Source organism: Lepidochelys kempii, chromosome 10, assembly GCF_965140265.1.
Source record: "Lepidochelys kempii isolate rLepKem1 chromosome 10, rLepKem1.hap2, whole genome shotgun sequence".
In the NCBI taxonomy this organism is placed as follows: domain Eukaryota; kingdom Metazoa; phylum Chordata; order Testudines; family Cheloniidae; genus Lepidochelys; species Lepidochelys kempii.
The window spans coordinates 24,258,823-24,272,164 of record NC_133265.1 but is presented as its reverse complement, the minus strand read 5'-3'; the positions used below and the strand labels follow the sequence as shown (position 1 = coordinate 24,272,164).

Genomic DNA, 13,342 nt, shown 5'->3' with positions numbered 1-13,342 from the left:
TGGCTTTGTTCATTATTCTAATAAAGATATTGAAGGCTTTACTTTGCCCTCAGTGTGAGTGTCCTTGCCCTCCACCATGAGGCTCCCCACAAGATATTGAACTTCATGGTTTTAGTTCTGCATAGCCTGACTCTGGGGTAAGAACCTTATCGCAGTCAAATCAATTGGCCACCAATCCAAACATTAACCTTAAAAGGAATCAGGCAACATATAGAGATCGCTTTGTGAAAGAGTATTTTTGTCTTTTATCATTCTCTTGTTTGATTTCATTCAAAAGCACAGTGATTGTCTGGTTTCACCCACATGAATCTAATTGGGGCATTTATTTAGGTGTCCGCCTGGTCAAAAAGGGACCCTAGCAGCTTCAGTCAGCACCACCAACAGGGCCCTTAGAAGTCCAGTCGGCAGTGCTGCAGGCCTACAGCAGGCTAGTGGTACTGCGCTGCACCCCGGAAGTGGGCGGCAGGGGCACAGGGCTCCGCACGCTGCCTCCACCCTGAATACCGGGTCTGCACTCCCACTGGCCGGGAACCACAGGTGAGAGCAGTGCACAGAGCCTCCTGGCCCCCATGCCTAGGAGTTGGACCTGCTGGCCACTTCCAGGGTACCAGGACAGGTACCAGGACAGGTAGGGAGCCTGCCTTAGCCCTGCTGCACCACTGACTGGGAGCCGCCCAAGATAAGCCAATGTCCCAACCCCAAGTCCCAGCCCCCTGCCTCAGCCCTGAGCCCTCCTCCGGACCTGGAGCCCCCTCCTGAACCCCAAATTCCTCATCCCCTGCCCCACCGCAGAGCTCATACCCCCTCCTGCACCCCAATCCCCTGCCTCAACCCACAGCCCCCTCCTGCATTCCAAACCCCTCATCTCCAACCCCACCCCAGAACCAGCAGCCCCATCTGGAGCCCTCTCCTGCTCCCACATCCCAATTCCCTGCCCCAGCCCAGAGCCCCCTCCTGCACCCTCATTTCTGGCCGCACCCCAGAGCCAGTTAGAGCCCTCACCCCCTCCAACATCCCAACCCCCTGCCCCAGCCCAGTGAAAGTGAGTGAGGGTGGGAGAGAGCAAGCCACTGAGGGAAGGGAAATGTAGAAAGCTGGGGGAGGGGCCTCATGGAAGGGGAGGGGAAGAGAGCGGAGCTTCGGGGAAGGGGCAGGGCTAGGGTGGTCAGTTTTGTTCAATTAGAAAGTTGGCAACCCTATATTTAGTGCACAGGATGAGGTACACCTCATGTTATGATAGGCATGTGTAGGATCTATGGATCTTGAAAGGTGTGTTGTGGTGGGTGTTGATCATCACAAAACCTGCAGACATATCCACTGCATCTGCTGTTCTGGCGCAGTCTGGTCTTGCTTTGAGTTGATGTGTCCTCAGCTGGGGGGTAGCTTTCTTCTGATGAGCTTGGAGAGGCTGGGGGAGTTGTATGAAGGCCAGAAGTGGGGATTCAGGAAAGACTTCCTTCAGGATGGAAAATGATAAAAGACAAAAACACCCTATCACCTGTGGGCGAACAAGTTACACAAAGTGATCACTCTATATTTGTCCTATCAGTCCTCATTCTCAAAGGAAATCTGCACAACACTTCCAAAAGATCAGCCTGGGAGCTTAGGTTAGGGCTGTTAGCTCCCATATAATTTCAGTAGGAGTAGAGCAAACCACTTCCTTAGGCTCCTTTGAAAAAAGAAAAAAAATCCATTTTCTGCCTTCATTTTCCCTTCTCTTTTTCAGTGGTGAAAAGAAAAGGAAAAGGAAAAGACAGATTGACAAGTAGAGATATGACAAAACCAACTAATTTCTGTAACAACAAATGAAATAAATTTGTGAAAAATTTAAAATAACAAAAATCTTTCAAAACATGCACATTAACATCTTTTAGCTAGCTCTCTCCATGACCCTCCAATACATTTTTGCTCCCCCACTGCCTCCCAGCAACTATGGAGTGACAGCAAGAAAGACTCTCCCTAGAACTATACCTTTCTGTACACTATAGCTCAGTGGGTTTTCTTTTTAATTTGTCATTTTCCAGATGTGAGTTTTGTTAAAAGCTGTACTCTCCCTGAATTTGTCACCAAATGTAATAATGTTTAATTGCCAAGTACTCATGAACAGAAAGGAGATTTAGGACCAGTTTATGATCTGGGATATGCTGAATACCACCAGAATATTGTTTTGGTTTTAGTAGTTAATTATATTTTTATGAATAGCTGCTTCAATCTGTGGGAAGTTGGAAGATTCACTCACTATTCAGACAAATATGACAGTCAGGGCCTCGGAAGGAGACATTTTGCTTTTATTACTTGTTTCAAATACGTGGTTAGGCTGGTCAAGTACGCGGTTTTACGCAGAGTCCATCTCATCCCACCTAGCTAGTCCTCCCATCCTTAGTTGTCCATCCAGTGACTTATGCAGGGATAGATTCTCCTCCAAGTCTGTCTTTTCTGCTCTGCCACAGAACTCCTATTCTCAATGGGTACCCAAGCTTCTTCTGTTTACCCACTTTGACCCTTGTCACGTACATGTGAGAGAGAGAGAGGAAAGTTGCGGCCAGGGTTAAGGAACCAGGGCCAGGGTTAAGGCTAAAAGCCCCAGACAAATTAGCTACATAATGTCCAGCAGCAATAATGTGTATCTGGAGAAGAGTAGCTTTGCTCTTATTTATTCTTATTTTACCCTATATTTTCTCTACCCCTTTTACCTCACTTCCCACTCCATTCCCTTGAATCTTTCCCTCTCTACCCTGCCCACGACCCCACGTCCCACATATTGCTAGACAGGAGAAGCCGCATGCTAGCACAGGTGTAAATGTACACAAGGGAGAAGAACAAAGCATCTGTCTCACTGAAATTGGTGGGAAGCCCCAATGATACGATAAGAAATATCACATATCTGAGGACATTAGATTTAGAATGGCTCTCACTCCCATTTGAAAAATGGTATGAGGTTTGTGTAATTTGAGCTCTGCAACAGAATAACCAGAATCCAAGTGTTAGGATATAGATATTCAGGCCTGTCGGTAAAGGCCTGTACTCTAAGAATTTAGGTGTATTCTTATCACTTGGCTAGTTATAGAGGTATAAAAGAAAGAATCAAAATCACTGTCTGCCAGTGTAAGGGCCTTCTCTTACTGTGACAGTCTGAGGCCCTGTTCTTAGGCTAAGGCCTTTGGCTAAGCAACAGAGGCAGCCATAAGCTGGGAAGTGAACGGTCACATCCTCACATTCCAAACTAGTCACATTGAAATAAGGTGCTATTGGGCTGTTAGGAATACAATCCTGTCCTGATAGTGCCTATCACCTCCAGAGAAAGGGAAGTGCCTAGAAAATGTAAAAGGAAATTTAGTTTGATAACATCCTGTCTGGCAAGAACTCACTTATCAATAGCTGGGATGTGAAATCCTCACTTCTGTATTGTTTTGTCATTATAGTTCCCACTTTGCTATTGTTTGTCTGTATAATCTCTGTCTGGTTCTGTGATTGTTTCTCTCTGCTGTATAATTAATTTTGCTGGGTGTAAACTAATTAAGGTGGTGGTATATAATTGGTTACATAATCATGTTACAATATGTTAGGATTGGTTAGTTAAATTTCAGGAAAATGATTGGTTAAGGTATAGCTAAGCAGAACTCAAGTTTTACTATATAGTCTGCAGACAATCAGGAAGTGAGGGGGTGAGTGTGTGGGTGGGGGAGATGGGAACAGGGGTAAGGAAATTGGAATCATGTTTTGCTAAAGGGGGAAATGGGAACGGGAGTAAGGAAATTGGAATCATGTTTGGCAAAGGGCAGGAATGGGAACAGGGACACAGGTGTAAGGCTCTGTGGTGTCAGAGCTGGGAAGGGGGACACTAAGGAAGGAAACTGGAATCATGCTTGCTGGAAGTTCACCCCAATAAACATCGAATTGTTTGCACCTTTGGACTTTGGGTATTGTTGCTTTTTGTTCATGCGAGAAGGACCAGGGAAGTAAGTGGGTGAAGGAATAAGCCCCCTAACACCAAGTATTTTAATTTTTACAAACTGACTGTAAATTTCTGCACCTCAAAATCTTAAGCACAGATTTTCCTCCTCTACCAACATTACATCTAATTGAAAAAGACAGTGATGATGTTCCTCTTTAAAAAAAAAAAAAAAAAAAAGTAGTAAGTATCAAGAAAACATCCCAAGGATTTATAAAAACAATAGTGTGACAGATGGTTTGGAAACAACCCAAATTGAGTAGGCTGGGCTCCTTCAGATAAAATCCACATTCCTTGGTAGCTTCAGGAAAAGGCAGCACAAAGCTGGGCCCAGATGGTCACAGTTTTTAACTCCTAGAGTTGCAACATAGGAATAGGAATAGATGTGGCCCTCAAAGGTTCCCATTTTCTTCAAGATAGCCTACTGGGCACCTCCACCAAAACAGCCATTCCCAGGTCTCCCCTCAAGCCAGTCCAAAGCCATCACCTGTATTACAATTGTATCAGAAAACAAAACCAGGAAATTCATAAAATGAGGCTGCTTGTTCATTAAGTTTGGTCAGCTGGGTAGCAAAAATAAAAAACTTTTAAACTGTCCGTTCAAATTAAAGTAAACGTTCTCAAGTGCAGTTAATGAATTAGAAATAGTGCAAACCGAAAACATGTTTGACAAATACAATATGGATCTCCCTTCTGTTCAGCGCACTGTGCAAGTTTCTAAGAGTGAGCGTTCTGCCTATATGAAGTAATTGCTAAAAGTACTCTATAGAAGTCCTATTACTATTTTGTAGGTTATTAAATATAAAAGCAACATGGTTTCCTTCAAGAAGTATTTAAAAAGAGAGCTCTCAGAAGTTACTGGGAATGTTTGCAGGCAGGAGATTAAATGCCAAGCCAAAGGGTTGGTGTTCTAATTTTGCAGTCTGGATTCCATCAAGTTAAAATTTAAAATGACTTGGATTGCTTGTGTGTGAATGTTGTGTCTTTTGTACTTCTGGATCATATGCAGCCGTGACTACAAAATAGTTTATTAGTAGTTTAAATGTTTGGCTGAACACATCACCAGATGCACTTACCAATTTCTATTTTAACACACAGTAAGAAAGGGCAGGTTGAAGTAAATGTAAATGGCATTATAAGAGAGAAATTACATTGTTCTTACACTGAAAGATAGGCATAATTCCCCATTCACATAAATGAGTACAGCTTGCAGGATCATGATCCTTAGGCTCTAATGTAGTAGCCTCAAACATAGACCAGGCAAATCTAAGACCATATGAATATAGTCCTAACCACATCGACACCAAAATCAAGCAAACGTTCAAAAGTGATACTGAATGTAAATAATCCTTACTGAGGAGCATGAGATCACATAGACTGCAATTCCCAAACTTCTGGAAGCTGATCCTCCCCTCCATTCAAGAAAATGAAGCCAATTTTGTCCTCCTTCAACTCCCGCATGTTAGCCAGGCAGCATGTGTCAGCTTGCACTGCTGCTCTTTTGCTTGCCAATCCTTCGCACCCCCTACATTGGGAAAAGTTAACATTCCCTTCCTCCACCCCAACCCAGCTTGATTGCTAGTCAGCTCCTGCTGAGAAAAATCTTCATGAGGAAAATTTTACCTTCCTTGGAAATAAGCAGCCAAATCCTAGAAAAAACCCAACTTAACATTAGACAGGAGATATGTATGCAGTGTTATTGTAGCCGTGTTGGCGCCAAAATATTACAGAGACAAGGTGGGTGAGGTAATAGCTTTTACTGGACCAATTTCTATTATGAGAGAGGCAAGCTTTTGAGCTTACACAGACCTGAAGAATTCAGAGTAACAGCCGTGTTAGTCTGTATTCGCAAAAAGAAAAGGAGTACTTGTGGCACCTTAGAGACTAACCAATTTATTAGAGCATAAGCTTTCGTGAGCTACAGCTCACTTCATCAGATGCATATCGTGGAAACTGCAGCAGACTGCAGCAGAGCTGAAGAAGAGTTCCATGTAGCTTAAAAGCTTGTCTCTTTCACCAAACAGAAATTTGTTCAGTAAAAGATATTAGCTCACCCACCTTGTCTCTCTAATTAGACATAAGAGTAAGATGCACATCCCATGAATCGTCCTCATTCTGCTAACTCATACAGTGTCCCACAGATACTAAGCTTTGGCTTTTTAAAAGTCTAATTTTTTATTGCAAAGATATAGCAAGAATAATATAAACTATATGCTGTGTCCTAGTTAACTCAATCTTACAGAGCGCTGTCTCCACCCAAACAGCAGCAGAAATTTTGTGATCTCACTACTCACTTCAATCAGATGTGGAGTTTACAGCATAATTAGAACAATGTAATGCTAATATGCTGCATAGGGAAATAAAGAAAATACTTCAGACTATGAGCCCAAACACGCAAATAGTCCTTAGCACATGGTTATTCCCATTGATTTTTAATGGACTTTTAATTCAAACATGAAAGTATCTTTCTGCCTGTGATTCCATGTTTTGTATAATGCTGCACAAAATATTGGCTTTTATCTCACTGAGAAAAAGAACACAGACAATATATACATCATAAAATAATGGTGATGGACAATAGAAGTGTTAAAATAATATAGTTTGCAAATACAAGGACAAATAATCCATTGGAACACCTAAAGAAAACCTCAACAAAGTAATGGAAAATATTTATAAATTCACTTTATATTAATACTTACAACTCCTCACATAGTAATACACTGGGAATGTTCATTTAAAAAGGAATATCAAGCTGGTTTTAGGTGTTCTAATGCACAACAGACTTCACAGAACTAGAGAAAAATAAGTTTATTTTATATTAATGTAATTTATCAGTGTAAAGTGCTTTCAAAAAGTCTGCCAATAATTATACATTAATGCTTAATTTTCTTTTTTTGGGGGTGGGGGGTAATCTCCTTAGCTCAACACTCCCAGAGTTGTTTCAAAAAGTACCACTTCCTAATGATAGTCCCTCTGGAATGTGCCACATATCTTTAGGACTGTCAGTAATTCCAATTCAGGAAATGCCTCTTAGAAAATTTGTATGTCTATTATTAAAAGTTTCTAATGGGCAGCAGGACTAGAAAAGTCTGTGTTGAGTTTAAAGGTATAACAATACAAAACAAACAGTTTACTGGGAACACCTGCTAATTAATGCTCTTATAATTTACAGGGTTTTTTTTAAAAACTGTCCAAGAAACTAGTACAGAAAGCTTATTCTTTTGCAAAACTAAACTCAATATGGCCATGCGATTGTAAATATGGTACATATAATAGACACTGCTACTGTGACAACCAAACAAGACTTACTACAGCAAAAAAAAATCACAGATCAGCCTGTAATGTTACACAGGCCAGCTGAGACAAAACCTAGTGGGAAAGTTAAAGGAGTGAGTCTGAGCTTCATATATATTTGAATGAACATATTTAGGAGGTATTGCCAATATAAAGTATGACACAATCCTGCAATCCTTACTCATGCAAGTAAGCCTTACTTATGCAAGCCGTCCCATTGAAGTCTTAGGGGTTGCAGAATTGTTACCAAAACAACAAAAGGTTATGCTTTTCAGAGGTCTAATGTCCAATTTATTATTTACAAGATGCTTAAGTGCATCAACATACTTAATATAGAAATCACTGAGTTAATGGGCTCCTTTTGTGCCTTTATAGTTTACTGAATCACTTGGCTGAAATACGTGAGAATTAAGAATATATGCACATCTGCAAGTGAAAGTCACCAACAGCATTAGAAGACTAGCGTAAGGTCTCTGCAGCACTGAAGTCTTGCATTAGGGTCACACAGACAGGGTCCAGGAACTGAACAGCCACATTGCGATACCCAGTGCACTATAGAAAGGGTTTCTACGCTGACTCACCCTAGGCTAGTGCAGAGAGCAGTAGTGGGGTAGGAGATGGGACACGGAAACTGTCATTTATGGATACTCAGTGACCTCCAATATCACAGGACAAAAGGGCCCAGACTCTGGATGCTAATTCAGCTCCATAAACTAGAATAGTCATCATTACGTAGTTTGGGTTTCAGCCCCAAATCCTGGCACTGGTTTGGAAAGTGGGTTTCACATTTCCAGCCCTTCCATTCTTCAACAATGTTGTGAATTTCACCTGTGCTACACAGGAATTTATGTCCCAGAAAGAGTTTAAAAACCACATAAATATTATTATTGTTAATGTCCAAAGCCCAGCTTTAAAACATATTACACTAAGTACATGCCAAAAGCCAATCTAAGATTAAGGCAATTTATAGGTATATGTATCCAAAGGCTCTGTTCAGCTGGTTAACTACTTTAAGATGGTTCCATCGATTTGTTTAAAAAACTGCACAGAACTATTTTGCTCCCAAGCGGAGATCTTGAAAATTAAGTTTCACCTGAAAGCAAGTATTTTTAAATGTCAAGTAGAAATAACCACTAAAACACAGATGTCAAAACAGAAATACAAATAGTTAACTACAGGATTAATATACTACTGAAATACTTCCGTTTTAGTGATCTAAATTAATGTGTATCTATTTTACATTCTAGTTGACTCTATATTACCATATAGGTGTATGTATGTAAGTTAGTGACTCTGAATCAGTCACTGGAGGCATGGATAAGATTAACTTCTCATCCCCATCTCTAGTTTTTTTATAATTTGTGGCAGGTGGGATTCTCAGCTACAAGTTTTTTGACTAATATAACAACTTCAGCTGATATATTTATATATTATATGTATTAGTTTCATAAAGATTTTATAACCTTAAGGATAGTTCAATAGCTCCCAATGTAATAGTCCCCATGACCTAGTCAGTATATTTCCCTTTAGTATTCAAAGTAGTAACATCAATCATAATGAACTCTGTGGTTATTCATGTGGACATAAGGCCCTCCTATAGAATTTCCACTACAATTCAAACATTTATTAACTGAACCATTATATGACAGTGTCAGTTGTAATGATAAAGGTCACTCAGAATACTGAGATTGAAAGAACATCTTTAGTCCCACCAGTTAATAAAAAAGGAGTGAAATGCCACTGTTTCTAAGTCAGGAATGATTCCTGATTCCTTCTTCAAAGACAATAAATAATCCCATCTCTTCTGTTCTTCACTTTTAAAAATATATCTGGGCCACTTTAAAATAATTATTGTCAATATTTCTCTGAATCTGTGTGAATTACTACCCAATATGTGACAGTCCCCCCGCCTCCCTGGTTTTATTGCTACAGAAAAGCTGAATTGTAATCATGCCTCATTTCTTTGTAATATTTTGCCCTTGATAATGGTTTTAGAATATGATGTGCTGAAAAAATTTCCTGAAAAGCTAATAAATGACTTTCTACTCCGCAAATGTTATGTTGAATAATCCTCATCTCTTTACTTAAGTGACAACCAAGCTGGGATAAGGGCGCTTCACCATCAGCCAGTTGTTTCTTACCCCATCATTCAGCCAACAAATGCTAACAGTGAAACTGGTCCTGGTAGAGGGCTTGATCCTTCAAGATACTGAGAACACTCAACTCTCAGGAGTTTGAGCACTGAACACCAGGCAAGATTGTGTCCTGTTGAGTAGGAGTTTGCTATGCTTCTGCCACCTTGAGTAAGGAGTGTGCGCTCGATGTATTAGTCACTGTTCTATTATTTCATAATCTTAGGATGGGTTATATGGAAAAAATATTTTCCTAAAAAAAAAAATCTGTTTGCATTATCTTAAGAGTTCACAGACAAAGCCACCTGCACACCATAACCTCATGTTTACCACATGGGAGTCTAATTAACTGTAACACAGGTTCTCACTGAATTGCTGTAACTAAGTAAAAATCAAAGGGTGGTTCTTTATATCAGACCGATGTCACCCACATTAAGCTATTAATGGGGGGAACATCAAATCTAACCTGAATAGCTGTACACTTATCAAAATCCTCTAAGTCCTCTACTAGCACTAGCCTCATCAAATCCATTCAAGTGCATTACATGTGATCTTTCCCAGTGTGGCACTTGTTTCTAGTGTCTGCCGATAACATTATACCTTTCCTTCAAGATGTAAAACAGGACAAAATATTTTATTGTCATAATTCGGTTAAATAAACCATCTATCTTCGGGGTCATCAACTGTAAGTAACATTCCTAGGTTAATCAGTTTAGTTCCCACCAAGCTGAATTCTGTCAGTAAGAACATCTTTATGTAAACAAAGAAATTCCAGACCTGACCCCCCAAAAATCTGTCAGGACATTGGGTGGTAATTCAGTAGGAAACTGCATGATAATTTTGCTTTTAAAGATCAGAATATAGGCTGTTAGAGGCATCCTCCTTTGAGCTGCGTGCAGTGCACGTGTACTGAAGTTAGTATGCACGATGAAGTTACACTGGTGCAACAAAAGCTTTAAGTAATTTAAAAAAAAATTCCTACCTTATCTGCCATGATCATGGAGGAGCCGCCATGAATTCCCAGAATTGGAATAAAAGTCTGAGATGAAATAAAATCCAAAATCTGAGCTATCGCCTCCTGATCAGTATCGTCTCCAAAAATTACCCCATGGATCTTGGTGCCTGACATCAAGTCACAAACATGCGTTATAATGCTTTTAGGGTCAGTCTGGTTCACCAAAAGGGTCACTACATTGACATCAATGGCCAGGTCTGCTGACATTTCCCTGCTCCAGAGAGCTCGGATGTCTCGCTCTGTGATATACTTGGTCCTCCCCAGAATCACTGCAATGTTGAGTATGGGATAACTTCTCTCTGCTCCATGAACAAGATCCAATTGTGCCAGAAGAGCTTGGAGTACCAGGAGAGCACAGCCAATTTTCCCCATCTTTGCCAGCTTTATCCCCTGTAGAAGTGATCACATTGCATGAGAAAAAAGAGCAAAATATGCTATGTAGTCCCCCACCAGGCTTTTGATGCAAAATATCTGCATAGAATGCATCCTTATTAGCTTCCTCCAATGGCTCTTCACCTTAGCCTTATTCTGACATCATTTTAACTATCCCATGAAATTAGCTCCCCAGTGACAGTGTTATGAATTGTCTACAGCAAACTAGAAAAAATGCCATGCAAGTTCTGGGGAAAGGCACCATTTAATGTTTCTGATCTAGTTAAAATTAAATGACTGAACCAATTAGCATGGGGGAATATATATATATATATATATATATATATATATATATTTTTAAACCAGGCACTTGTATTTTGAAATCTGGTGACAGCCTAAAAGGGAGATGCACTTTCCCCATACCATTAGCCCAGGAAGGCACTAGAACCCCCCACCCCTGCACCCCACCCATCTTGCAGGACTCCAGAAATGTAATTTTATTTTTCAATCTCTCAGATGGCTGCTGCTCATGTATAACTACTGCATGTCTGGAACAGATTCAGACACACATTATTCTAACCTATTTCTCTCTCTCTCTCCTTCCCTTATTCTACATTAACTTTTGCATCTCTGAACTGGGGATCTCAGAGACAAAGTTGTCACTGGTGTTGGGGGACAGCATGTTCAATAAATGAGAATCAGTGCATTGGTTTGCTCTGGCCTCCCAGTGGTTCTTTAGGGGACTGAACAGGGAGAGGGAGATGAGCCATGGACAGAGAGGGTGATTTGAGACAGCCAAGCGCAATGTCTCCTTTTGCCCCCATATCCCAAGGGATTTCCAGCCCCCTTTTCTGGCCTTGGGAGGGGAGTCCCTCTGCTATACACAAAGCCAGGCCTGCTGGGAAGCGTCATGCAGAACATATTAGCCAGGCTGTCCAATCAGAGGGCTGCCTTTTCCTGATCTCCCTTTTCACCCCTGGTTTCAGAGTAACAGCCGTGTGAGTCTGTATTTGCAAAAAGAAAAGGAGGACTTGTGGCACCTTAGAGACTAACCAATTTATGTGAGCATAAGCTTTGGTGAGCCGATGAAGTGAGCTGTAGCTCATGAAAGCTTATGCTCACATAAATTGGTTAGTCTCTAAGGTGCCACAAGTCCTCCTTTTCTTTTCACCCCACTAACCATAATGTCCCCATCGTCCATCAGTATCCATCAGCATCAGCTGCTGCTGAACAAGACCAGGAGTCCCTCTGTAGTTTTCCCTCCGCGTGGGGGTGGGAATTTCTGATACCACTGAACTGGAGCTCAGCTGCACTGTGTTTCCCAAGCTATTACATTGCATGCCAGGTTCTGATCACTGCAGCAGCAGAGACAGCGAAGAAAGGTTTAGAAATAAATTAACCCAAACCCCTGCAGCTGTGAAGCTGCTGCATCTTTCTCGCAGACTCGGGGCAGAAGCTGCTCTCCCCTATCCTTGGAATCATGGTTTCCTTAATAAACGAGACTGCACTGGAAAGCATTAATTGCACCAATTACAGCTGTAGGCACACGCCCTCCCGCCCCCCGGCGCCCCCCGTGGGATGTGAAATCCTGCAAAGTACATCCTCGTGCGTACGACCGCCGCGCTAGAATCCTCCCTTTCCATTCCAAGCCCAGGGCAGTAGCGCCGCTTGCTGGCCGCACGGCGCACTGCCGGGACACAAACTTTGCAACCTACCGAGGATGCCAGAAAACGTAGTCGCTGCTATTTGGCACGCGGCGAAGTTTGGCATTTCCTTGTAACCCTCAACGCCAAGAGGCCGGGGTTGCTTCCATCCCTCGGACCAAACACAGGAGGCTCGCTGCAGCTTGCTTTCCGCATCGCACCCAAGGGAGGCAGCTACCCAAGCAGGAAGAGATGCGAAAGCGGGCTGAAGGGGAAGAGTTAAGGGCGAGGGGGTGGGGGAGAAGAGACAGATGCAGAACATTAGTCAGACCGCAAGTGCGATGGAAACGTCTTCCCGACTCTGATGAGCACATGAAACAAGCACAGTGAACAAAGTGACAGGCTGAGAAAGTTGTTGTCTGCGCTCCCCCCCCCCGCCGCCCTTTATGTAAAAATAGATGCGAGAACACCCGCCCCCCCCAGAGAAGTGACAGGGCAGCCAGTCTTCCCTGGAAGTCCTCCCTCCTCCCACCCATACAGGTTGGGAAAATATTTTGTGCTAGTAACCGTCTATTGCCTCCACCGGCTTTGAGCTGCAAGGGGGCGAGCCACCCAACCTGGAAGGAATAGCTGGATGCTAAACTAATTCACAAGATCAAGGACGGGAGTTTTCTTGACAGGTTCAAAACAAGCATAATAGGGGCGGAGGGAACAGCTGAATCAATACGGGAAACAGTTCTTTTTTTATCTTGCTAAGGAGCAGGCTGCTTCTCAAATCACCATCACCCACCAACGAGATACAGAATAGCAAATTCCCCCAGGAAAAGCTCCGTTGGCTCTGATTTGGTATTCAACATTTCTGGGGAAAACAATAAAGATACTTCTTACAGTATCCGTAGCTAAATTTAGGCCGGTGGCATGTTTGGCAAATAAA

General features: G+C 42.1%; 1 protein-coding gene across 2 annotated transcripts in view; it reads right to left on the bottom strand.

Annotated features, from left to right (window-relative positions):
* Positions 1-12,624, bottom strand: part of GRIN2A (glutamate ionotropic receptor NMDA type subunit 2A) — a 296,277-nt gene extending 283,653 nt beyond the window's left edge. Inside the window, exons 1-2 of one of the 2 annotated variants that reach the window (XM_073362474.1) lie at positions 12,481-12,624; positions 10,361-10,783 (exon numbers count right to left, since the gene is read on the bottom strand). In XM_073362474.1, coding sequence (XP_073218575.1) covers positions 10,361-10,765 — 405 coding nt within the window. In that variant the 5' untranslated portion in view covers positions 10,766-10,783; positions 12,481-12,624. Of the gene's footprint in view, positions 1-10,360; positions 10,784-11,945; positions 12,023-12,480 lie in introns of those variants that run through there. The other variant, XM_073362473.1, reaches the window with a different exon arrangement.
* Between the last annotated feature and the right edge of the window lie 718 nt (positions 12,625-13,342).